Source organism: Dermacentor variabilis, chromosome 3, assembly GCF_050947875.1.
Source record: "Dermacentor variabilis isolate Ectoservices chromosome 3, ASM5094787v1, whole genome shotgun sequence".
Taxonomy (NCBI): domain Eukaryota; kingdom Metazoa; phylum Arthropoda; class Arachnida; order Ixodida; family Ixodidae; genus Dermacentor; species Dermacentor variabilis.
This window is the reverse complement of record NC_134570.1, coordinates 17,589,645-17,615,759: the sequence shown is the minus strand read 5'-3', so window position 1 is coordinate 17,615,759 and position 26,115 is coordinate 17,589,645. Positions and strand designations below refer to the sequence as shown.

At 44.5% G+C, this 26,115-nt stretch overlaps 1 protein-coding gene across 2 annotated transcripts in view; it reads left to right on the top strand.

Moving 5' to 3' along the window:
- The window catches only part of l(3)80Fg (dnaJ homolog subfamily C member 16 l(3)80Fg), a 68,794-nt gene that overhangs the window by 24,381 nt on the left and 18,298 nt on the right, over positions 1 to 26,115 (top strand). For both annotated transcript variants that reach the window (XM_075684344.1, XM_075684345.1), the window contains exons 8-11: positions 2,423 to 2,591; positions 12,211 to 12,470; positions 13,455 to 13,529; positions 19,409 to 19,570. In XM_075684344.1, the coding sequence (XP_075540459.1) occupies positions 2,423 to 2,591; positions 12,211 to 12,470; positions 13,455 to 13,529; positions 19,409 to 19,570 (666 nt within the window). The remainder of the gene's footprint in view (positions 1 to 2,422; positions 2,592 to 12,210; positions 12,471 to 13,454; positions 13,530 to 19,408; positions 19,571 to 26,115) is intronic.

The window sequence follows — 26,115 nt, the reverse complement described above, 5'->3', positions numbered from 1 at the left end:
GCACCGAGAACAAAGGCAGAGGACACGTAGTTGCGGCGTCTTGCATGCCGGAAGCAGGAGGAGGAGCAGAAGTACAGCAAGGGCACGTAGGATGCAGAGTAATGGTTTACCTCGTCGCCAGTTTGTTGTAGCTTCGACGGGGCAATTGGGCGAGGAAAGGTTTACGGCATGAGGCCTAAACGGCCGGGGCGCGCAGCGCCGCAAGAAAGAGCTGGACTGCCTCAGTCGGGGACCAGACCAAGAATCAATGTTTATTTCTGAGGAGGCAACTTATAGGAGGCAACTTACAGCGTTTAGCGCTGAGTGGCGCCCTGGATGTAAAGACCCAAAACCGAAACCAGAAGTTAACACAGGATACCACAGAATGCTAGTCAGAGGCACTGCCGTGTGGCATGGCACACTACTGAGAGCATTGTCGGAGCGCATTATGTTCGACTTAACCTTTGCAAATGCTTGTGCATTCCAATTACCGGGTGTTTTCGCCCATAGGGATACACATAGCTTTGACAGGATAACAGCGTCAGTTTGAATAAACCGAACGTTCAAATTTAGCATGTTTGAATTAACGAGATTCGACTGTATTGTCACCTGGTGGTGACGTTGAAGAACACAGTAGCAAATACTGTGAAAGACAAAACTAACTTTTATTGGGCGAACCTGTGCCCACAAAAACAGGCTACACTTATAACACAACGATAGCGGCGAACACGGTCGGCGATCGTCGAAAATCTGATCAGCGGGTCAAGTGCATCGGCTTTTATACAGCAGTCATCGAATGTTCCAGACTAATCGTTGGGACCCGCATGCCTTCCACAAAGCTCTACAACATTCGAGTCACGCGATGAAATCAGATAACGCAAGGTTCGGCGACAACAGACAGCGGATAGAAGCATCTATAACTTTCCAGAAACTTCGGATACATGCAGACGCGTCCCGCGCTGCGCGATAACATTTGTTAGGCGGCGAAATGTGGTTGCCCGTTAAATATAAGTACACATGTCAGTATAATCAAAAACATTTTTTAAAAGCTGTGCACGTGCAAAATATGTAGACCAAGCAGCTGCATGTATCTGGGAATTGAAGCATACGACCGGGATGTGTCCTCACTTTCATTGATGAGGTGGTTCCTCCGTTTTGCAAGTGCTCTAGCCACTGCGGAGCATTTTGTTGACTCTGCGCCAAACCGCAACCTTGGCTGGTTAGGGAATGCTGGTTAGGCCTAGCCGGCAGGGGTGTCGGGTGGCATGCCGTCGCTAAATGTTCGCCCTTGATATAGGATGTGTTCGTACCTATACACGAATACAGGGAGATCTGACACAAGATTCCGTGCACCGGCTGAACTGACACCAACATGTGTGAAGCAGGGTTTGCAGGTGGTGAGGTGGCAACTACCACAAACATGTATAGGAATATTTTGTATGTGCGTGTACTGGTAGGAATGGCAAAAACACATGTGTGGGCAATGTTCTAAACTGATAAATTTGCACAACACAGTGTTCATTGACAGCGTCACGGAGTCATGGTTGCATGTGCAATATCTGTACTTCGTGACAACACGCATCGCGATAGGTGGGCGTGAAACACATTTGCTGCCTTATCCGATTTTCCAGCGGGGCTGGAGTTGTAAAAAGCAACAAATTGGTTTTGCCGTTGAAATACTTTTTTCCCACCTGCTTAATAATTCAGACATTTTTGAGAGCCTATCTGTGGCCAATAATATCAGTCGGCAACTTTCTGCACACAAACTGAAGAGCCAAAGAGCGGAAATGTGCACTTGTTTGGTGCGGACCTCGTACTGCTGACAAGTGGCCGGAGCGAAAGGCTTCTCCATCGCTTAGGCAAGCCCCACACGCCTGTGAGCTAGAACGCTGCCACCGCATTTTTTTTCCTCTGTTCCTTGTTTGTTCACTTGCTTTGCATCTCCTCTTCCTCCGTATTGCTGTCGTTGCTCTCCCCTCGACTGAAGCACCTCATTGAGGAGCATGCTCACTGCCTCGCTTGTCTGTGGGATTTTCCGGCAACCACATTATAACCGGTATTTCATCTCGCACTGCTCCACTATAAGTGGTATGCATATACATAGAGAGAAAAATAAATGGAAGTCAGAAATGACCGCATTATATCCGGTCTTGCACTATATGTAGTTACGTTTTAAGTTATCTGAGCTGTATATTGCATTTTGTACGTTAGCTGTCACTAGTTACATTTATAGTGTAGTGCAGCTTCACAACCATAAGTTGCGGAGAAGCCACACCTGAAAGCAAAATTAATGTGTAACCCATATTGCACATGTTTCTATAATTTTTGTTGTGTGTTAAGAGTACAAAAATGCAGTATATATTAAGTAAAAGTAAATAGTCATCCTATGACTGATAAAGGTGACAATGCTGCTGTTTCTTTTTACTTCACTTCTGGTGCGCAGGTTTATGTTTGTGTACAAGGAAAAACAGAAGGAGTTTGTGAACACCCTGAGCTCGGGTGAGGATTCACCTGAAGACCCTGTCCTTCATATGGTTATCTTGTGGAGGAAAGACCACAACTTAGTTCAGTATCAATGGATTGAGGCACCGTGGCTTGACGAGCCCCAGAAGGTGAGCTTTTGGCTGTGGTCGTGGGTGCAGCTTAGAAAGGCTTGCTTTTTAAAATTTTTGTAAAAACTATCACTCTGGATTCCTGGCACAATTACATATTAAAGAGCCCTCATCCCACCTTGTCTGAAATTTTATTATGCACTGGCAGTTGACAGATGCTGTTGAGAGAGAGTTATAGTGCCAGAATATTTTTTTTAAACAATTGAATAACACTGAAGCCACAGGCGGCATGTGTTTAGTCCCGCCTCATCCTTTTGAAAGGGAAACAGAGTATTGATTCACTGATTGATTGCATTGATGCAGTGTTGTGAGATGGTCATGTAAGTCTTGCACGAAGCAGGAATTGCTTTAAGGGGAGACATGGCTCTTTAGGACAAAAAAAATTGCCAAAAGGTCGACTTTTGGAAAATGGAATTTTTGAAATCTGCAGCTATTGTTCCGCAACTACACAAAGTTTCTCGACTCTTGAATCAATATTTTAGCCACAAAATCATTGTCGATACCTGCAGAATTTCAACCGAAGTTATTGCAGAAATGGTACCTTTTTCGCAAAGCGCAGCTGCTGTTTCACGCATCGTAGCGTGGATATCTTGGTGTCATTTGAAAGAGAAATCTTCTTAAAATTCGCGCCGACTCCGGCTCCATGCTGCCATTGGCTTCGGGAAATTTCCGCACCAAAAGAGAGTCCCGGCACGGCCCCTTATTGGTTGTTTAGTGCATGTCACCTGTGCTTGGCATACGATTGGCAGGATTCCTTTCTCGTTGTCTGCATCATGCACATAAGCGCGGTCAGCTGTGCGCCATATTGTCTGAGCATCGAGTCATTGTGAGTGAAGTGACTCTGTACTATGCAATGACTAGTAAGAAATTTCATACGAGAAATGAGTTTGGTGCAAGAAAGGTGCGATGTGCACTTATCGACAACTTCAAGAAGCATAGCGTGACAGATCCGGACGTTGAAGTCATCGCGGCCCCCTCTGCACCCACGTCTGCTGTTGCCGCCGATGTAGGCCTAGGCCTAACAAGCCTGTCGCCGTGCGAAGGTGCCGAAGGTCACGTTTGTTGTGATATGAAGTTCCTGAAGCCCGCAGAATTGGAAGAGGGCAAAAAAGGAACCCCAAAAAGCTCCAGCGGCTGTTGTCCACTTCCGCGATGGAAAGGAAGCGAGATCTTCTGATTGATAACACCGATGCCGCCGCTTAACCCGTTGAACCACTTGATGGGACTGTGTGTACTATAGTAAGTTTAGATGTGGTGAACATTCTGCTTGCGCGAATGAAGTGCAGGGTATGCAATGGCGGAGACATGAAAATCGTCAGAGGTGAGCACGAATACGGATTCTCTGTCTAGTTGATTCTTATGTGCAGGAATTGTGGTGATGTGACGTCGACGTGGAGCTTGCAGCACATCCGCGGTGAACAGAAATCAAACCCGTTCGCTGTGAACGTTCTCACTGCTCGTGCAATGCAAGCAACGGGAAACTGGCAAACAGCCCTCAATTATGTGTTTTCAAAGGTGAACATTAGCCGTCGCGGACTTCACACGAAGATGTGGCAACACTACAAGAACGAAAAGCTGACTCCCGCCACTGATCGTGCTGCCCGAAATGTGACAAGTGAGTGTGCGCATTCTGTTTGTGAGCTTTACAATTAATTGTGTCTCGACAACCCCGGGAGCATCACGGTGTCGTATGATGGGTCATGGATGAACCGCGGACACACCTCTCACATCGGCGTCGGCGCCTTGATTGAACTGTTTATGGGTCTGTGTTTAGATTACGTTGTATTGAGTAATTTCTGTGTGGGATGCGAGACGGGCCCAAATGAAGATGATCCTGGTTTTGGAAATCGGAAGAAGAATCGCCAGTGCCAGAGGAACACTGAGAAAAAATCAGGAGAAATGGAAGTGGAGGCTGCCCTTATTCTGTTCAAGAGGTCCCTAGAACGGCACAACCTCCGTTATACCACTATATTGAGTGATGGGGATAGCCGTACCTATCTTGCACTGGAAGAGGAAAATGTTTACGGTTATTTGAAAACAGACAAGGAGGACTGCGTAAGCCACATCCAGAAATGCATGGGTACAACATTGTGCAACCTTGTTTCAAAAAACAAAGCTTCTGGCCTTCAGAGCCTCTGTGGAAAGGGTCGGCTCACGGCAGACCTTATTACAAGACTAAGCTCCTATTACGGATGGGCGCTAAAAACGCGCAAGGGAGACGTGGATGCCATGTACAAGGCAGTGATGGCGACTTACTATCATATCACCTCTGCTGACTCTGAATCAAGCCACACATTTTGCCCAACAGGCCCCAACTCGTGGTGCTGTCAAAATGCCGCAGAGGCTAGGGGCGAGCCAGCACCAAAACATCCTCGCAACTTGCCCCCTCATGTTTGCCAGGCCTTGCTGCCCATTTACAAGCGTTTGAGTGACAAGAAGTTGCTTAAGAGGTGCCAGAGGGGAAAGACCCAAAACAGCAACGAGAGCCTCCACTCGGTTATCTGGTCTCTTGCACCCAAGGATCGCCATGCCTCTCGGTTCACCATACAGGCAGCTGTGGCAGAGGCAGTGCTAAAGTTTAATGCAGGGAACGTCAAAGCGTCTACATCTATATTGCAAGAGCTGAGCCTCAATTCCAGCTCATTATGCAGTGATCGCATGGCTGAAAAAGATCAGCGGCGATTGAAAGCTTCAGCTCGAAAGCGTGCATCAGCTGAAAACATGCATCAAGCCCTCAAAAAACGCCACGCAGGCAACAATTCTCAAACTGACTATGTGCCAGGGGAATACTAACCAGTTACAGCTGGTAACATGTAAAGATTTGACAATTTTTTTTGATAAATTGAGCTGTTTTTGTTTTTCTTGATTTTCTCAAAACAAGCTTTTTATTTACCCTGCACGTTCAGAGTAACAATATCTCAATCTGTAGAACAGCTACAGCTGTAATTTTTCTTGCCACACGCAGCTAAATGAATAAAGCTTGAAGTGCTGCAAGCATATTCTTATTTGTCTACCCCCGAAATTTTTTATTTGCTTTTTTTTTCTTTGGTAGCTGTGCTGTAAACACTGAACTTCAATGAGCTGCTAAATTGCTATTTGTTGTCCAATTGGAAAACTGATTACAGCACTGCAATCCTTATACATTCTGCTTTCCACTCGTACAATAAATATAACTTTCTGGCCAGTATATCATTATCTATTGTTTCACCGAATAATGCTAATGAACATATTATTATCTCCTTATTTACGTGAGCCACAAGAAACGTAGTTGCGTTTTCAAAGTCAGCACAAGAGAATACATATATCTGTGAATTTAGGTTGAATTTTCTTAATAAATAAATTAAGAAACCACCATGTCCCCCCTTAACCAGTGTCCATGAGCATTTTTTCTTCCTTCTCTCTCCTCTGCCATTGCCAGTCTTCTAAAGCTCTTTTATCATAGTGGCACAGCCAATCATCATTTGAGAAAATAAATGCAGTGTGCTGTTTTATTATGCACTGCGTGCAGATAGCTCTACCATGGCAGAAAAGTACAGTCTCTCATTAACATTCTTTCATGTGCAAATTAAGCTATTATTGCTGTGATGGCAAGCCACTGCCCTGCAAGTGTGTGGAGGAAACAGGCATCTACCCGTTTCACGTGCTTGGGAACCTATGCCATGACAGCTGAGGAGGAAATTTCTGTAGTGTACGAAAATAGACATGGGGCTGTTTCAAAGGGTCCAATGTGGTGTCTTCCCCTCTATGACATCAGCCTTCAAAAGGACAGGCAAAGATGACATTGAGTGTGCCTAGATGAAGCATGAATGGCCTTGTGTCTGAAATTCTCACAGTTTTTATGGGATCCACAGCTGTAATAGTTTTCACAGATTATCATGGCTGCTTGATGTACACAGACTTATTTGCTTGCCAGCTCCAAACCTCTTGAGTGGCCCACTTTAAGCATCATATAGTCGCCACTTGGCTAACAGGGTAAAAAGACGCAACGATGTTTGCTGAATGTTGTTCAATATTGAACAAGGAAATTATTACAGTCCATTAGCATGCATTACAATTTCTTTAGATGGCAAATCTTTTAGCTTTCTGAAAATTTTGAAAACATGTTTTTGAAACGAAAACTTCCTTAATATTAACTATATGAATCGACATTGCAAAAGGCATGGCTGCAGTCAAAACCATCTTGCTTTTTGCATGCGAACTCCTTCTTTTCTTTTTTGCTCATGAATTTTTATTGTTCAGGATGTTGAAGCAAATTCTTGTTACGAATTGGTACATATTGCGAAGGAGATTAAAGAAATTCCTGCTGATGTTAAGGAGCTAAAAAGGAACTTGCATAGTAGATATAAATAGGAAATTAGACACCTTGTTTGCTCACTCATGAGAGAGTGACATATCCAGGTCCAAATTTACTGAATGATTACACAATTGCATGGTAGACAGTGTCCTTTCAGAGCATCTCAATAGTGCACATAGTGGTTGTAAAATGTCCCGTTTAAGTTAAATATCACCATTGTTTTGTACAATCAAAAATTAAAAATGTGCAAAAATGCATTCGAGTTGCAGCATGTGTGCCTTGTTTGTTTACCACCAATCATATCAATACTAATTAAATCTTGTTGCACATCAAAGCATTGACAAAGGCATCTTCCAGTGCTCCCACTAGAGACTGAACAAGTAGTTTTATGACTTTATTGCATTTACCTCTTTCTGGTAACACTGCAGAACTTTGCTGTGAAGCTCACAGCTCACAGTACAGTGAAACCTTGATAAACTGTAGTTGACTGGAGCTCGGAAAAATTATGTACTAAACGGTAGTACTGCTTAATCAAAATAGCTTAAGATTGCCCACTTACCTGTCAAAAATGGAACTACGAGAGAGTGTGATGAAAGGGCAGAAAACATACAGTATTTATTCACTTTGCGTGACAAAAATCTGTTATTTTCGTTTGATGCCGCGGTGGGCTAGCAGTGGCGACGGTTGCCTCAAACTTGCTACGAGCCAGTTTTTCCGCCAGCCCCCTCTTCTCGGCAAACGCCCACATGAGGCTAACGTAATGCACAGCATCTGCCACTGTCAAGCCTGAATCCCCTATACTTTCGCTTTCCGCATCGTCCTCATCACTATTGTTAGGCCACACTTCGGCAGTAACAAAGGCAACGATGGCAAAAAGTCGAACCTAGAAAAATCTAACCTGGTAGCTGACGTATTTTCGTGGTCGCAGCAGCACTGCCGAGTAACTCCTCTTTCGCATTCTAAATGCCACACACCGTAGTCAACAGTAGATCCCTCTCGTGTGCCAGCACCGCCTTCTTCGTGCCACATTTGATAGCACGAACAGTGTCAAATTTCTCTTCTATGCTGAGCACCCGGTTTTTGTCCTAGCTTGCATGAGGTCACAACGCAGGCCACAACGCTCTCCGACTCTGGCACAGTGCCGAAATGATGTTGATGTTTATGTGGCTACATCCTTCCGAGCGCCCTTTGCATTTGCACTTGGAGGCTGTTCCGATCTCTGAGGCTCGTTCTTCTGCCAGGCCGTCGTACCGCCGTGATTTTGCGACGAAAAATGGAAGCGCTACGTGTTAACCAATACGTATACAATAAGCTGATACGGTTTATGCGGATAGAAAATGCATGATGTTCAATGGCTGCCAAGTTGGGGATTTGATGTTACTACTTTTAAAATGAAACTACTGTTTAAGCAGGTACGGTTTAATGAGGTTTTGCTGTGCTATATGTTTTCTGCTGTGACCATCAACCTGTAAGTTGATGGTCACAGCGGAAAACATATAATACTGCAAGCTGTACATGGTTATATTGCGCTCAGTTTTACAAACACGATATTAAGGAAGGACAGGACGTGGACGGACGAAGCCCTCCCATTCGTCCGTCCACGTCCTGTCCTTCCTTAATATCGTGTTTGTAAAACTGAGCGCAATATAACCATGAACGTTCACCAACTAGCCCCCTTCATTGCTTTACTAAATGCAAGCTGTAACTTGGAAGTTGGAGCAGGCAAGCAGTGGGGGTACCTTGATATTTCTTTCAGTCTTGTTTCAGCTGTATGAAGCAAAGCTTCTACCAAGAAAAGAAATTTTTGTTTTCTTTTTTCTAACAATAAAGTAATAGACAGCAAAGGACATTTTGCTGCATAACACTTATTTAAGAATCTGAAACTTTAGGGCTGAGCCATGCCAGCTGCTACAAGTGAATCGCTTAAAGATGTGGAGGCATTTTTCACTGTTGCCTAGAGAAGACAGCATGCCACATGTCCAACACTCTGGAGGCCACCAGTTGTCCTTTGGCAGTGTTTCACTCGGCCAAATGTTCAGCAGGCAGTAGATGATGTTCTGAAGTAAGCTATCCCTCTCACTGCTATAAACATTAGGCAAAACTGCAAATTTTTCTTATATATCTTGGAAATATTAAAAGTAGTAGAACTGTGTTGAAAACATGTCGAGTTGTTTGGGCCTAATGTAACAAGCCTCCTCACGCCATCCTTATGCATGTGCTCTGATTTTTTTCACTTGGGCATTAACTAGATAATGTGGTCATTTTCAAGAAAAGGAGAAGATGAGACAAAACATTTGACCACTATATGTGCTAACATTTATGCAAATATTTTAAAAGATCTCGTACTCCATGAGGATGCTGGGATCTGGAGGGCTTGGCTTACCTTCAATGTACCTTGGCGTGAGACATGGCTGTGGCTCTGGAAATAAAGTTTCCTTGGAGTTATTGTGTAGTCATAAGTGTTGGTCCTCCTATATACATCTTCCATTTATGCTTTCTCGCTCATAATGAGTAAAAAAGAAAAGGGGGGAGTGAAAAGGAGGTGAGCCAGTCAAGCTACCTTTGAATCGTAGCTTTTTTCAGCCTTACACACCGCATTTGTTTCTTTTTCTCTGTGTGTGTATGTCTAATCAGTGGGAATGATTGTGGTGAAATAAATTCAAACACAAATGTATGATTGAGATTGGGGTGTGGTGTAGTGAGCACAGACTATCGTGTCTTTCCTCCAAATTTAGATAACATGCCAGTAGTATTGTTCACATTTGATAGAACAGTAGACACTAGCATGATTGGTTGTGTTTTAATAACAGATGTTCATTTGATAACATAACAAAAATGCCATCCTTCACTTCTCAACCTTCCTATGTGTTTACTACCACCACCATAACACCACTTTCCTTTAGTTGTTTGTAAGAAGCTTATCACAATGTTGTAGGGAGCCTCCTAGTAAGGGTCAGGCTAATAGAAACTTGAATTACAAGATAGTTAATAGTTCGTGAAACTTCCTAATGTGTGTTTTCCAACAGCTGAGGCAGAGCACTTAACCTCTTCTAGCCTATACCGCGAAGTACCGAATCTTAGCTCGTAAACCCAAATCCAATATTTAACTCTTCCGTTATCACGCATATAGAAATCGATCAAATTGATCTCCAATTTTTCTGTGCAGCGGTGAACATTTCCCTTGGAATTCTTCAACCAACGATGCCATGCACCGTCTGAAATCACGACTGAGCTTTAACTATTTGACAGATTTGGTAATTTCTGGCAGACTGGTAGTCTGGAAATATAAAACATTGACTGGAGGCATCTTCGAAACTAGCCTCCAGTGTTCCTTGCACTTCTTCGATAAAAAGGTGTGAAATTTGCACTTTGGTTGACTCAGCAACATACATTCCTAAATGACAGCAACAGTGAAGACACAGAAGCTTCTGTTGGGTTGTCTAATTTTCGGATCCAACTCCTAGATTGTCTTAATGATGTCTTAAAGAATGGTTGAGACTCATGAGTGTGTGTTATTTTGATAATTGTGTTGGACTAATATCAAGTGCAACTTCATTTTCCCGCTGTGGTTGCTTTTCTCCATCAGTGTTTCAACAGAGCATGCACAAATTATTACGAGCAGTCCTTCCTTTCGTGTGGAGTTTTCACTCGCACAACAGCATGCAATTGATTTTTGACCAACCTTCAGCCAAAGCTTGACTTAGCAGTCTAATCTCTTACACTTTGAACACTGCCTATGCAAGTACCCTTATTAATTATTGCACAATATTGTGCAACCTTCCACATTACTGCACAGCACTGTACAGGAACTGAACAAAGCATGTGGAGGCTCCAGCACCAGTTGAGCACACGCTAGACCACCTTGCTTCGATGAAAAATCTGATCGGACGCAATAATCAAGTGTGAGGAAGCTTCTGCATGCTTCCTGATCTGACAACCATTGCTTCACAAGCCTAAAGGATGCAGTAAAATGCAAACTAGATGCCTGCTACAATGAGTAAAAATAAACGCTCCCTGTACAAAAGGAACTTGCCCATTTTCACATCTGCAAAGCTACTGCCTTCCCACATAGCATGGACGTCACTATTGCTAGTATTGATGCCAACAAACCTTCATAATAAATTTTTGCTTGACTTTACCTACAAATGTTGGAAACTAGGAGCCAGGTGTATATTTTGTATACTTCAGCTTTTTTTTTTACTCTCGGCACTTATACTAAAATAGCAAATTATTACTTTCATTCAAGTTCCTTAAGGTGCTTCTTTGAAGTTTCACTTAAGAATTAAAAAAACCATCGGAGCAGGTATTACTGCTTTACATCTATTTAGGACACCAGTGATCAGGCTATAATTCTATGTATTGCGGTATACGTTGCAACTACTTTGTCGTAAAAATAAGACAAAACATAAAAGCACCGAAAACGAGCACATCTTTAGCGGTAATGAATTATTTGAGTGATAGAAGCCCCGATTTCGACATCATGTGTGGTCATCTAACAAAAAAGCTTCAGCTTGTCGCCATTTGTGACTCAGAAAACAAAGCTTTGTGCACAGTGCTTACAATGAGGGTGAACATTCAAGAAGCTCATATGGCTACATCCGTTCAAGTACATTTATTGAGGTTGCCACTTCTGCAATACTGACTGTTTTACAGATTGCCGCAAGATACGAGATAGCTCACTTGCCAAGTCAGAGTTTGTTTAGTACAAAAACATGAGAATACTACGAAGGCATTGTTTTCTACTAGATTCCTATTTAAATTTTTTTTAACGAGTTTACGAATCTCATACTAGGGTAGCAAATGGTGTGAGAGTAATTTTGGATAGTCTATCTCGGATTCAGCTCAGTGGCTATGGTGTTGGGCTGCTGAGCACGAGGTTGCGGGATCGAATCCTGGCCATAGCAGCCGCATTTCGATGGGGGCGAAATGCGAAAACACCCGTGTACTTAGATTTAGGTGCACGTTAAAGAACCCCAGGTGGTCGAAATTTCCGGAGTCCTCCACTACGGTGTGCCTCATGATCAGAAAGCGGTCTTGGCACGTAAAACTCCGTAATTTTTTATTTCGGATTCTGGTACTTCTAACTGAAATTTGAATAATTTTCTTTAGGCCAAAAAATTCAGGCTATAAGAGGTTAAGGGTCAGGTTATTGCAAGTTGGTGTACACATAGCTGTATACTGGGTGCGTCTGACTTGTAATTAATGTGGAGTGATAAGACTGCGGACAGAGCAGAGGCAGGGATGATGTGTGATTGAGATATGGCTGATGCCAAGAATCATCACAATGCTAGCCCCTGCAACAAACTGTTTGTTGTTTGTGCACAGCTGAACGAGAGCAAACAGGAGCTGGAGAACGCGCTATCGCGGCTGCTGCACTCGTCCGAGGCCCTCCCGCACGATGCCCGTCTGGGTGTGCTTGTGGACGAGCATGCCCGGGGCCTGCTGGGTCGTATCCTGCGCCGCCTCGTGCTCATGGGGGACGCGCTGCGGGACCACCTGACACGCTACGAAGTCCTGCCCGCCCTCTCTGTGGCCCTCTCCTTTGGCTTCATCGTGCTCGTCGGCTACTTCATGTCCTACCTAGTGTGAGGAGTGCAGTTACGGTCTTCTCTCTCTAGCTCACTGGCAGCACACAGTGCCAACTATGCTTCCTCATGTGGCAAACTAATGCCACACCTTATAGTGTCACCATATATGTCACTCACTGCCATCAAGAGTGACATTGCTTAAAATTTCCTGCACCACCATTAAGAAAAAAAATTTGAACCAGCCCTCTGCGTAAGTGTGGGAGGGGATATATTTGTCACAGTTTAGCCAACGTCATCGAATGCCTTGTCCTTTGACACCTTAGAAAAGTTAGCAACATTGTCATAGTTAATCTTTTTCACTGGTGTGATATCCTGATGCTGCTTCGTTGAAGACAGGGCCATTGCATAGCCGCTCAAAGAAGCACAGTGGAAGTGAAAATGTCTAGGAAGGCAGTGAAAAGTAGAAGTGGTTAGGGAAGCGGTAAAAGCAGAATGAAAAGGTTCCATTCGAAAATGCCAGGAGATTAAAGGAGGCATTTGTTGGAGGGTGCTGGTGAGTATTTAGAGTAGTTCTGTACAAAACAATGCTGGAAAACATTTGGGAAGCAGAGAATGTACAAGCACTGACTAGACTGTGTAGATTGAGCTAAGGTTTACAAGAGATGGGAAACATATAAGAATTAGAAAAATTTGGAAAATCTTTGTCTCACTCTGAACAAGATTTGCACAACATTGTAGAATATTGCTGAATATTTTTGTTATCAAACCTTATTTGAACAGCATTAAAATAGCAGCAAAGGACTTTTCCCAAGTATCTTGGAACCCAGCTTGAGAGCCCTTGTACTAAGGGTATAGTTAGTGGTAGGTTTGGAAACAGTCACACGGCAGCAATAAGGGGTTTAATAAACCATTGATGTTGAATAATGAATTCATGGCGGCAAATTCGATGAACAAGGTTGATGCAGAAGTTCACAATGGCTTGAGCAGAAGCATTTTTGTGAACCATGTGCGCAGGTTGGTGTTTATGATCTTCCTTTTCAGGCAAATGGAAGAAAAAAGTATCCAGGAGCGCTACAGACGAGAAGGAAGGGTGCCTCCCTCAGCAGCAAAACCAAAGTGAGTCAGCAGACCTAATTGAAACTATTTGATCTAGGTGTGAGTGGCGTAGAGGGATAGTTATGCACCTGTTACATTGGCAGTTTTTGTCATCGTCAGTGTCAGTCTGCATCAGAATTTTCAATCCCAATTAAAACGCTGTTACATGACTCAATAGTGCTAAGCAAAAGGGATGTAAGATGTATGTTTACAAGTTGAACTTCAATTTCAAGGCATATGCTGTGACCAGCTGCTGCAGTAAATCAACACCCGTCCCTACCCTCCTGAGCAGTGTGGAGCAACACATAAAACGAATAAAAGTTTATGGTGGATGTCAGTGCTAACACAGTGTGTTGCTTACGATTACATGCTATGTGTTAAACAAAGGGGTCTTCACAGTAGAAGGGCGGAAAAGGGGGAGTTTATTGCCCGCAGAACAGAAGTAACACGTGCATACTGGCCATTGGAATCAGTCAACATGTTCATGGCCACAATCTTGCCGCTTGCGCTGAACATTCTAGTACCTGTCATCATCCTCTTCCTCTGATATTTAACACTATGTATTGTCATGTCAGCCTGTCCTTGCACTGTTATGTTCTAGGCACTTTGATACTATACAGGTTGTCCCACATAACTTGAGTCAAAGATTTAAAAATGAAAGGCACTCCAGAAGCGAGTGGAACCGAATGCTTAATGTTGGCACTGGCCCAGAGTTACGCAGGCTGCTTTTTATTTTCCCCTTAACTAACGGCTTAGTTATGTTTAATTAATCAACTGTTTAAGTGTTGGCTGCATACCCCAAGTGTGATACGCAAAGTTGTAGAGCACCTTGAGAGCTCTCAATAAATTGTTTCTAACATGATATATCTCACGTGGTCCTTTCTTCCGCATTCCAAAGAAAGTTCGCGAACATTAAAAAATACCACGTGATGGGGCGATTGCACGCTGTTATTGTGCTGCTCTCAAGCGTGTGATGGATTAACAAGGTTGTGGCCCGCGACAGGGCGTTATGTCTGGTGTAGGTATCTGGGCACGTGGCTTTTATCGCATGACGGCGCAAATGCGTGCTGCTGGCCTAGCGGTGCCAAAGCGATAAAGTGTCGAAGGAGACAAAAGGGAACAAAAACATAGCTTTATTTTTTGATGCTTGAAATGGGCAAGAGCTGGCAGCCTGCCGATTGAGTGTAATGGGGTTAGGTGGGGAGGTGGCGTTAGGGCTGGAATGATTTTCCAGTCACCTTGAATCCAAAAAGCGCCCTTTGATTATAATGCGTGTTTGAAGAGGTCACCATCTGCTGCAATGCACATTTTGCATCTCATAGGCACATTTTCTGAGGAGTTCTTGATCATAGTATCAGGGATGGAGTTGCAGACTTGTCTTATTTCTTCTTTTAGGTTCTCTGATGTTGTGGTTGGTGTCCAGTATACTTGATCCTTGACATAGCCCCAGAGAAAGAAATAGAGGGGAGTTAAACCTGGCGACCGTGCTGGCCAAGCAATGGGTCCGTGCCGTCCAATCCACTGCTGCGGGAATACTTCATGCAGCCATTTGCAAGCTTTGCTGCTGCCGTGCACGGGAGCACCATCATGCTGATACCAAATATTCTTGATCCTAGCCAATAGAACTCCGCAAAGAAAATCCTCAAGCGCCCTATCAGGGATGTCGTTGACGTATCTTTCGCCTGTAAGCGTGTTATCAAAAAAACACGGGGCCACTGATAATGCCACTGTAGATTCCACACCACACGTTAACTGACCACTGATATTGGTGATGTGTCTTCAAAACCCAGTGAGGATTGTCGTCGCTCCAATAGTGAGCGTTGTGGATATTCACTTGGGCTTTACGTGAGAAGGTAGCTTCATCGGTCCACAGTATTTTGTTGACAAAGCCTGGGTCGTCTTCCGTCTTGATTATAATCCAGTATGCAAAGTCCTTTCGATTTTGGAAATCGCGGGGCTCCATCATCTTGTACAGCTGCATGTGGTATGGATGAAGTTGCCTCTTATGTACTCTCCACACTGAAGAATTTGACACTCCAGCTTCAGCACTCACACTACAAACACTTGCATGTGGGTCTGATAAAAACTTTGACAAAATATCTGTCTCCACGTTGTTGCCCAGGATTGAAGATTTATGTTGTTTCTTCGTAAAAGTCCCAGTCTGTCTCATCGTTTCATATGCACGCATAATCATTATGAGCTCATACGCGTACCTGGATACCAGCATTGAAATAGCTCAACTGCATGCCTTCTATGTCCACTTGATGCACCTAGAGCCAAAACCATATCCGCTTTTTCCTCATTGGAGTAAGCCATATCTGCTGTTCAACGTTGGTCACAGCCAAATAGTGTTGCTGTGGATAACACACAGGGAAACGGGCGCCTGAGGAGCACTGAGTATATTGCAGTTCACTGGGATTGGTTCAAACGAGGTACATAAGGTATGATCTACATTCGGTAAACTGGAACACCCTGTGGGCGCACCCTCTCACAGACTGACACGCTGGTCACAGTGCACAAGTGTGAAGCCAGACGCGGCCACCTGATACTGCGACCAAGAAGTGATGCGCACGTGTGGGGTGCGAGATCAAAAAAGAAGGTCTGGTAGACACTAAGTGTGAGGAGGAGAGCAGATGGGGCCAGTGCAAAAAGAATCATCGTCTGAAGAAGACATGCGTAATGTTCCTTGAATATAGCGAAGGCTTATTTTACCATTAGTTAGTTCCAGTGCGATTTATCCGCTGTTTTTCGAGCCCTAAGGTTTAAAGTTGTAGCATCATCGTTCAAATCAAAAACTACTACAAGGTCATTTGTGTACAAAGGCAAAGTTGTAGCAGCTGTCATCGCCTTCCGTCGTTCCCACGCGCTTCGCCCTTTCTTTCTTTCAAGCAGAATCAAAATGCTGCTTTCGTCTTTTTTTTTTCATAGCCTTAAACGCTTTATTGCTTCGACAATGCTCGGCCAGCAGCATGCATTTGCACCGTCATATGATAAGAGCCGCATGCCCAGATAACCTACACCAGGCATAATGCCCTGTCACGGACCAGTCTCGCTGCAGCCGACCTTGTTCATCCATCACACGCTTGAGAGCAGCACAATTACAGTGCGCAAGCGTCCCACCATATGGCATTTTTTCATATTTCACGGGCCTTCTCTGGAACGCGGAAAAAGGACCACATGAGATATATCATGTTGGAAACAATTTATTGAGAGGTTTCTCAAGGCGCTCTACAACTTTGACGTAGTAGTTCTGCGGAAACCCGCAAGGGGAGAGAAATAATTAATAAAGGGAAAATCAGACATCCACCTGTTCATAGCAATTGCTACTAAGGAAACCCATACGGGTTCCTTGAAAGAAAAGCCTCAGAGTTGAAGAAAAATTCGTCCTGGTCTGGGACTTGAACCTGGGACCACCGCTTTTCTGGGGCAGCCGCTCCACCATCTGAGCTAACCAGGCGGCTAGCAGATGGCAGGGCGAAGTCGAATTTGTCGACAACACGAAGCAAAGGCAAGTGTTTGGCGTAGTAGTTTTGCGGGAACCAGCAAGGTGGAGAGAAGTAATGAATAAAGGGAAAATCACACATCCACCTGTTCGTAGCAATTGCTACAAAGAAAACCCATACAGGTTCCTCGAAAGAAAAGCCTCAGAGCTGAAGAAAAATTCGTCCTGGTCTGGGACTTCTCTCCACCTTGCGGGTTTCCGCAGAACTACTGCATCAAACACTTGCCTTTGCTTCATGTTGTCAACAAATTCGACAAGACATTTTTCAATTTTTCAAGAGGGCGGTAGGTGTTCCACTCAATGCGAGCACCGACAAGTTTCTAGAGCTTGGAGTTCACAGTTCACTTAACGAGTTAATCGAGGCGCACGACGTTGCGCAATACGAACGATTATCGAGGTCAAAGGTAGGTCGATGCATCCTCGAGTTGCTCGGCATCGAGTACCACACTCAGCATGGAGAAAAGACGGCGGTTCCCGCCTCTGTTCGCGACCGCCTGATCATCCCGCCGCTTCCCAAAAACATGCACCCGACGCACCACGCCGGAAGACGCAACAAATGAGCAAGCGACCTTCAGAAGAAGTTTGGTAACAGCAACGAGGTGGTGTACATAGACGCGGCGCGATATGGAGGAGGGAGAAGCGCACACGCAATAGCGGTTGTAGACCACACGGGTAAGTGCCTCGCGAGCGCCACGGTGACCACGGGACACACGGAGGTGGCAGAAGAAGCCGCGATAGCCCTAGCACTAGTCGCGGTGCCGAACGCTGTGATCGTGATCAGCGACTTGCAGGTGGCAATCCGCGGCTTTGCGCGCGGTCGTGTCTCGCGGAAAGCTGCTCGCATACTCCAAATCTCTGATGATGGCGACTCGTCATCGCCCTCGCAACCCCAAAATTCTACGGTCTTCTTCCTCTGGACCACGGCACACACCGATGTTCCGCTCGCGGGCAACGAGGTGGCCCACGCCACGGCTCGAGGTCTCACATGCCGAGCCGCCGCTGATTATGTGGCCGCCTCCGCCCTCGAGAGTGGGGCATCGGATCTGCCGGATCGGGACACTACAACAGAAACACAGCAACAAGAAACACACTGGGCATGGGGCGATTGCCTAACCACGTTCAGAGACCTCATCCAACACTACAGACTCGAAAGACACACATTCCCGCCACCGCACGATAAATTGAACAGGAATGAGGCCGCAACTTTACGCTTGCTCCAGACACACACCTACCCTAGCCCCACTATCTTACACCACTGCTATCCGCGTTTATATCCAACAGATGCCTGTAAAACATGCGGACAGAAAGCAACGCTGCGACACATGCTCTGGGAATGTGCTGGCAACAACGGTAATCAAACCAGCTCCGTTCATGACACGTCCATAATCGCGGCCGTTGCCAGAGTACGGGAAGGCTCGAGCTCGCTTCTTCCCGGTGCCGCCCCGGATGCGGGGGCCGCCCCGGATGCGGGGGCCGCCGGGGCCTTCTCCGTAGGCGTTGCCGCCGCTGGGAGGCGGCTATTAAAAGTTCAGAGCTGGCAGACCAGCTCTGGGCCGTCCGGCAAGCCGAAGATGCCGCTCGAGTTCAATGACTTCGAGCCATCACTTGAGGCCACCTCAGCAAGAACTGCCGGACTATTCTTTAATAAAGTTTCTTCTTCTTCTTCTTCTATTATCCTCAGAACACTTCTTGTTGAATTCAAGATGCAAGGCATAGTGATTGTGTAACATTTTCAGAAGGTTATTTTGCACTTTGGCAAACCCATCCAGCAGCTAATCAAATATTTCCTGACTTGTATAGTATGGTATAGTATAGTATAGGTATGCACAACTCCCTTTTATTAGAGGGACACTAAAGGGAAAAATGATTTCTTCTGCATCAGTAAATTACCGTTCTACAACACCAAAAACACCACTCTTACAATGATAAGACATTTGGTAAGCCAGAAAAGGTGCAAGAACGAAATATGGGTGGCGACGCCTACTTAAATTCCCGTACCTGGTGGCTGTGACGTCATGGATTTTTATGGCATCTTCTAGGACCTACTAACTATATATAGCGGTACAGATTGACTACATTATGTTCTAAAGGAACCAAATATTAAACATGGCAAGTTTTGGGAACCTTTACTCAGCCAATGCGGCCCAAATGCGAAAACATACTTTGGAATCCCTGACGTCACGCTGACGTACCGGCGCTAGGGTTTCGGCGCGAAATTCAAATACTGATACTTGGACCTTCATTTTCTCATCAAATAATCAAACTATTTTTTTGAAATGACTCCCTGCAGGGTTCTGAAACAATGCTCCATTAGTCTAAACTGATTTATTGTTTCACTTTAGTGTCCCTTTAAAGTGGCAAAAAATGGAGACATTTTCTTCTTGCTGTTTGCTCCCAGGCCCGAGTGCAAGCTGACAATTCACGAGCTCAGAGGAGAAACCTACAATGGGCTTGTAAGACTTCTGAAGCCGGGCTGCCGGACTGTTGTCTTACTGGTCGACCAAGAATCCAAGCCCAAGCTGCTGCCACAGTTCTTTCGTGCTGTGTTTCCATACCGCAAGTGAGTATTACCTGGATATCCCTTGAGTCTCAAAAACAAAGAAAAGAATAGGAACACTGCTTACATAGAACTGACATGGTGCACAGCCCTGCAAAAGAGCCACTATTTGCTGGTGCAGCTTGTGGCATTGAATTGGCTGACTGCATGTGCAGGTGCTTTACATTCTGAAGCAACGGCATGTGTCGTGATGTCTGCACAAAACTCCCTAGTGAGAAGCTCACTCTCTGTTTCTTTGCGCAAGTAGTCTCTCGTACAAGGGGCAGGTGGGGGTCATGGCGATCATCATGAGCATTCATGCTAATGTTGAAACAATGGTCAAGTGTCTTTTCCACTACTCCAAGATGATGTGTACTTCAGTACTAAACGTAGGCTCCTGCTGCTTGTCACACTGCCTTGCTGCAGCAAGCCTGAACCAACTACTGCACTAAGAACATTCACAGAAGCCCAGCAAAGTTCTGTTTGCACTAATTGGTGAAGTGGCTAATTGGTAAGTGGCACTAATTGGTAAGTGGCTTGGTGAACACATCTTAGATTCTGAAATTTTACCACCAGGTTACAGCGTCCTCAGGAAAGATAGAAGTGACCGGCGCGGTGGCGGTGTGGCACTGTTTGTAAACCAAGACATTGAGTTTACAGCATTGCCGGACGTTCCTAACTGCGAATCATTATGGTGCAAAATAAGGCTTTGTGGATTCACTTTGGCTGTAGGAGCTGTTTATCGACCCCCTGACACGGATCTCAGTGTCTTTTCCGATATTACCGATTATATCACCAAACATAAACTTAACTGTTGTAAAATGTTACTTGCTGGTGATTTCAACACCCCTGGCATAGATTGGCCAACGCTATCTGCTAGTGGCCGTCACAAAGCCATTTGTGATTACTTGATTAACATGTCTATTTCTTTCGATCTGACGCAAATTGTGAATTCTGCAACCCGAGAAAGCTCAATTTTAGATCTTGTTTTCATAAATGAGCAACTTAGACAAAATGGTTACGATTGTACTATCGTTGAAGGCCTCTCGGACCATAAGGGGGTCATTGTTTATTTGAATTTAGCAACTATGCCTAAGCGCCCTTCACATCAGACAGTATTGAACTTTGAACGCGCTGATGACAACTCCATAACTGAGTTACTCGCATGCTCTTTTGATGAGTTTTCAAGTTGCGTAAACCATTCCTCTGTTAACGTGTTAGTGAACCGTTTTTGCTCAATTGTCAATCAATGTATAACTGATTACATTCCAACCAAGTGTATAAAGCGCAATCCCAAGCACCCTTGGTACACACGTGAAATTATACACCTAATTCGTCGCATCAGGCATCTGCGCAAACAACCCTATGCAAACAATCCAATGAAAGCTTCAGTATTGACCACACTTAAAAACAACTTAAAATCTGCTATGTCAAATGCGAAAAGTTTCTATTTTAATAGCACCTTGTCATACTTTATTAAAAACAAACCATCAAAGTTCTGGCAAACCATCAGTCCACCAAGTCAGAGCTCTCCTTCATTCATAATTGCTAATCAACCATGCTCAGATAATCTTAGCATTACTGAAGCCTTTAATAATTACTTTTAAGTCAGTGTTCACCTGTGATGATGGACGTACCTCCACGTTTTGCACTACTCTTTCGTCATCACCTTTTCCTAGTATGGTAATCACTTCAGCTGGTGTACATAATCTTATACTCAAGATCGATACTATGAAAAGTACTGGGCCAGATAATATACCAGATATGTTTTTACGGCGATATTCTGAATGGAGCTCTCGGTACTTATCCCTAATTTTTTCGAAATCTGTAGAATCATCCACTGTTCCAATACTCTGGAAATGTGCTAAGGTTGTTCCCATTCACAAAGACGGTAATAAGCAGGAAATATCTAACTACAGACCTATTTCTTTAATATCAACATCTTGCAAACTATTGGAACACATTATTCATAAATATATCATTGAGTACTTATCTGAACATAATGTTCTTTCGCATGCTCAACATGGCTTCCGTTCCGGATTCTCCACGGTAACACAACTTCTAGAATTCTCCCATGATATTGCATCCACACTTAACCTTAGAGGACAACTTGATGCCATTTTTATTGATTACAGTAAAGCTTTTGACACAGTGTGCCATAAAAAGCTTCTGATTACACTCAGGGCAATAATTCATGATTATAAATTACTAGGTTGGATACAGGACTACCTAAGTACAAGAACCCAGTTTGTTGCATTTAACCATGTTCACTCATCTCGTGTCAATGTTACATCCGGTGTACCACAGGGGTCTGTCTTGGGTCCTTTGCTGTTTGTAGTCTATGTAAATGATGTCGTTGAAGTAACCGCGGGCATTTCTGTCAATATAAGACTATATGCTGATGACTGCGTCCTTTATTCTACTATAAGTAGTAATCATGATCAGTTGGAGCTGAATGAAGTCTTCACCCGTTTTTGCGAATGGAGCAGAACATGGCAAATGTCACTTAGTTTTAAGAAAACTGTATCAATGACTTTTTCGAATAAAAAACAACCATTACAATTTACATATTTTAATGAAGCGCACAAGCTTGCAAGTGTCCACACGTTCAAATACCTTGGTGTTACTTTTTCCCCTGATCTAAAATGGCATGCTCACATTAACTGTATAATCAACAAGGCGTTGAGAAAACTGGGTTTTCTTAAAAGAAACTTACGAGATGCAACTAAAGAATGTAAATTAACGGCATACAGATCACTAATAAGGCCTCTACTTGAATACGCGTCGGTAGTGTGGTCGCCACATCATTCCAAAGACATAGACATGCTTGAGTCTATTCAGAAAAAGGTCATAAGGTTTATATATAATTGTTATGACCGCCATTTCTCACCGACATCACATGCGAGTAAGCTACTACTAAAGCCACTGGCCCATAGACGTACTTGTGACCGTGTTGTTCTGCTACATAAAATTGTTCATGGGAAAACTTATGCCAATGCACCTATTGTTTTCACTAACCCTTCTTCTCGGCCCACCAGAAGAAGTCATCATCTTAACATTGTTCCATTGAATGCAACGATTGATTGTTTTAAGTTTTCCTTTTTTCCGCATACAATTGTGATTTGGAATGGCCTTGAGGGGTCTTTGCGCGAGTTACCAAGTGATGTATTTGCCAACATATTACCTAATCATGTTCATTAATCAACTAGCTATTCCTGATATTGTTTTTTCTATTGTTTGTTTTCTTTTTGCCACTCAAATGTATTCTTCAATTGATTGACATATGTATGCACTCACTCCTGCAATATCTTGCTATGCAAGATGGCAGTATGTGTAAATAAATAAATAAATAAATAAATAAATAAATAAATAAATTGGCTTGCTTATTGGTTGATGGTGTTGACATCTGCACAGTTGTCAAGGAAAGCTCTCTGTTGTGATTTTTGGTCAGTGCTGCGAAAATAATTTGGCTTAATGGTGTCATTGGTAGGAGCGGCAGATCCTGAGGATTACCCTCATACAACACATGACGGCTTCATCGCATCCTTCATCCAAAGTATGAAAATTCTTGGCAGTTGCAGCATAGTATTAGTACAGTAGAATCCTGATTATACAGTTGAATTTTAGTGATTTGAACTTGAAGCGGCCCGAAAATTTGTTTGAAATACGAAAGTTCGAATTTAAAGAAGGACTTGGTTTCGAAGTATTCGTGCACCACAGCACGACGCACGAACGGTGTGAGTCATGAAATATGGCAGCCTGCAAGGACATACTGAGCAACAACCACGAAACTGCACACGCCGACCAATGCTCACTTCCTAATAGTGGCAGAAAACGAAACTTCAAGGAGCGGCTAAGATGTTGCCGGGACGGCAGGGCGGGCGGCGCCGGTACGGAGGTGTGTGCGCCCACAGACCGTCAAAGGTGAGGAAGTTACGAGGGAGTTGAGAGGAAGGGCGAGAGGAAAGCATATTCGCTTTCCTGCCAGCTTGATGGATTGTGCTAGTTACCTCTGCCAACTAAGACTGCCATCAAAGCAGTGGAGTTGCCGAGGCTGTACTGGGCCCCCGCTGCTGCTTCCCTCTGCATGCTCACGTGCTTTTTCCTTCGTCTGCTGTCAGATCGGCACTGTGTTTACGTTCTTCATCCTGCGTTCTTATCGCGAGTAATGCCTTATCAAGATGACGAAGTTGTTTCCACTGATCATAATCATGTTGGTGTGCTCCCTTCTGTGGCAGCGTCGCCGCATTCAAAAGACAAGGGGCATGAGGTACTGGGGTGTCATGTTCACGACCTTGTATTCAGGGTATATTTTGTCGTACAGAATCGAATATGGCGCATTGTGTCCAAAAACTTTTCAATCTGGACGTCTCGGCTTAGATGCATCATTGCAAAGAAACAAGCGCGAACGAGACTAACGAAGCCAACCAAAACAAGCGCGAGTGAGAGCTGACATGAACAGATGATAATGTGAAACAAGAGGTCTGGCTGAACTAGACGCGACTATAAATACATGGTCAGGCGGGTCCGCATGATACCAGTTTCCTGTGCATACGTCACTGTAGGAGCCACTCTTATTGGTCTCCTCCGCTCCGGGCTCGCTTGCTGCCATGGCGAGCCATGAAAAATCGGCCCAGGACCGAGCCCTCCTGTGGTGTGCATTTTGCTGCTAGTGTGGCTGGGGCATTACGGCGTGACGCAGAAACAGCAAGCTTGCCATTTGAAAAGAGGGTAAAATTTCCGACATGTTTCCTTTTTTTTTTTTTCCGTGTGCGCCATTGAGGGGTTTCTCCTAAGCCTTTCCTTTGTGGCGGGGTCAGAGCAATGCTGGTTGGAGACGCCGCGGCAGGATTTGGCGCGCTGCTGAGAGTATTGTTGGAGGGCGGTATATTCAAATTAACTATTGCAAGTACTTGCGCGTTCAGATTACCAGGCATTTTCACCCATTGGAATACACATAACTTTTACGGAACCTTGGCGTCAGTTCGAATAAACCAAAGTTCGAATTAAGTGTGTTTGAATTAACGAGATTTGACTGTATGACTTTCTGTGGACCCTGTGAGAACGTTGTATAATCCAAGCATTGTATAATCCTACCAATAAAAATTATCTCTATAATACACGGCTTCAAGCGAAAGAGTTGTGAGTAGCTTCAGTTTCAGATATGCATTAATACTCTACAGAACTTGGCAACCAAAACCACCAGAAATGTAAGTACGAAAAGAATACTGCATTACAGGTGCCAGTCACGCTTTATTAGAGAGATTTAGCATACCCTGTACTGCAATCCGCGCCTATCAGCATGCTGAGACATTCTTTTCTCATTTACATGCTTTTAAAAATCTGTCAATTTCTTTTCTCCATTTCACGTAGCAAAAGCTGTCTTCTAAGCGTAGCAACCTCCGCAACGAGGTCACCTATGGCGGCACCACCTGCACAGACAAATCTCCGAATGTTGTCAACATTATGCAACGAATCTTCGAATATAGGCGCAAGCACTGCAGCACTTGTGGCAGGGTCCTCATCCGGTGGCAGCTAGAAGTGCGGCATTATACCACAAGTTGCCCACGCAAACCAAAAAACCTAACGACAGACGCGTGAGAAGTCTTGTGTTCTCATGCGTAAACAAAGCTCCGAACTGCATGCACGAACATGCATGACTGATCCGATCTACATGCCTTCCGAGGGCTAACTGGTTCAGTTTTTGCACATGCTTTTGTGCTTTCCATACACGTTTGAGCGATATTCTCAGGTGATCGCTTTCATAGATAGTTTCACTTTCGTGAGACACAGCAATTTGCGCTTTGAAGTATGCGGTTGACAGCGCTTTTGCTTGGTGCAGTGCCATGAATGCTGTCGGCCGTATATGCAAATGTGTCCAGTGACGGGAGCAGGCGCTGCTGAAAGAAAGCACCGATAGAGACGGCAATAAAGGGACGAAGGCAGTCAGTGGTTGAGCGACATGAAGTGGGGGAAAGGAAACGAATGATGAGAGGGCAGCAAATGTGAGGGAAGGAAAAAGAAGGCTAGGAGCAGTTTCTCACAATAATTACTTAGAGGTAGAAGTTGTGCTGCGATGCTGTTGTACGCATTGGAACGCGTCCAGTGACGGGAGCAGGTGCTGCTGAGAGAAAACGCCGATAGAGACAGCAGCAAAGGGACGAAGGCGGTCGGCGGTTGAGCAACATGAAGAGGGGAAGGGAAACAAATGATGATATGGCAACTAATGCGAGGGAAGAAAATGGGAGGCTAGGAGCAGTTTCTCAAAATGTTACCTTGAGGGAAAAGTGGCACTCCGAAGCTGTTGTACACATTGCAATGCGTCCAGTGAGGGGAGGAGGCGCTGCTGAGAGAAAACGCCAATAGAGACAGCAGCAAAGGGATGAAGGTGGTCGGCGGTTGAGCAACGTGAAGAGGGGGAAGGGAAACGAATGACGAGATGGCAACTAATGCGAGGGAAGGAAACGGGAGGCTAGGAGCAGTTTCTCAAAATATTACCTAGAGGGAAAAGTGGCACTGTGAAGCTGTTCTACACATTGCAGTGCGTCCAGTGATGGGAGGAGGCGCTG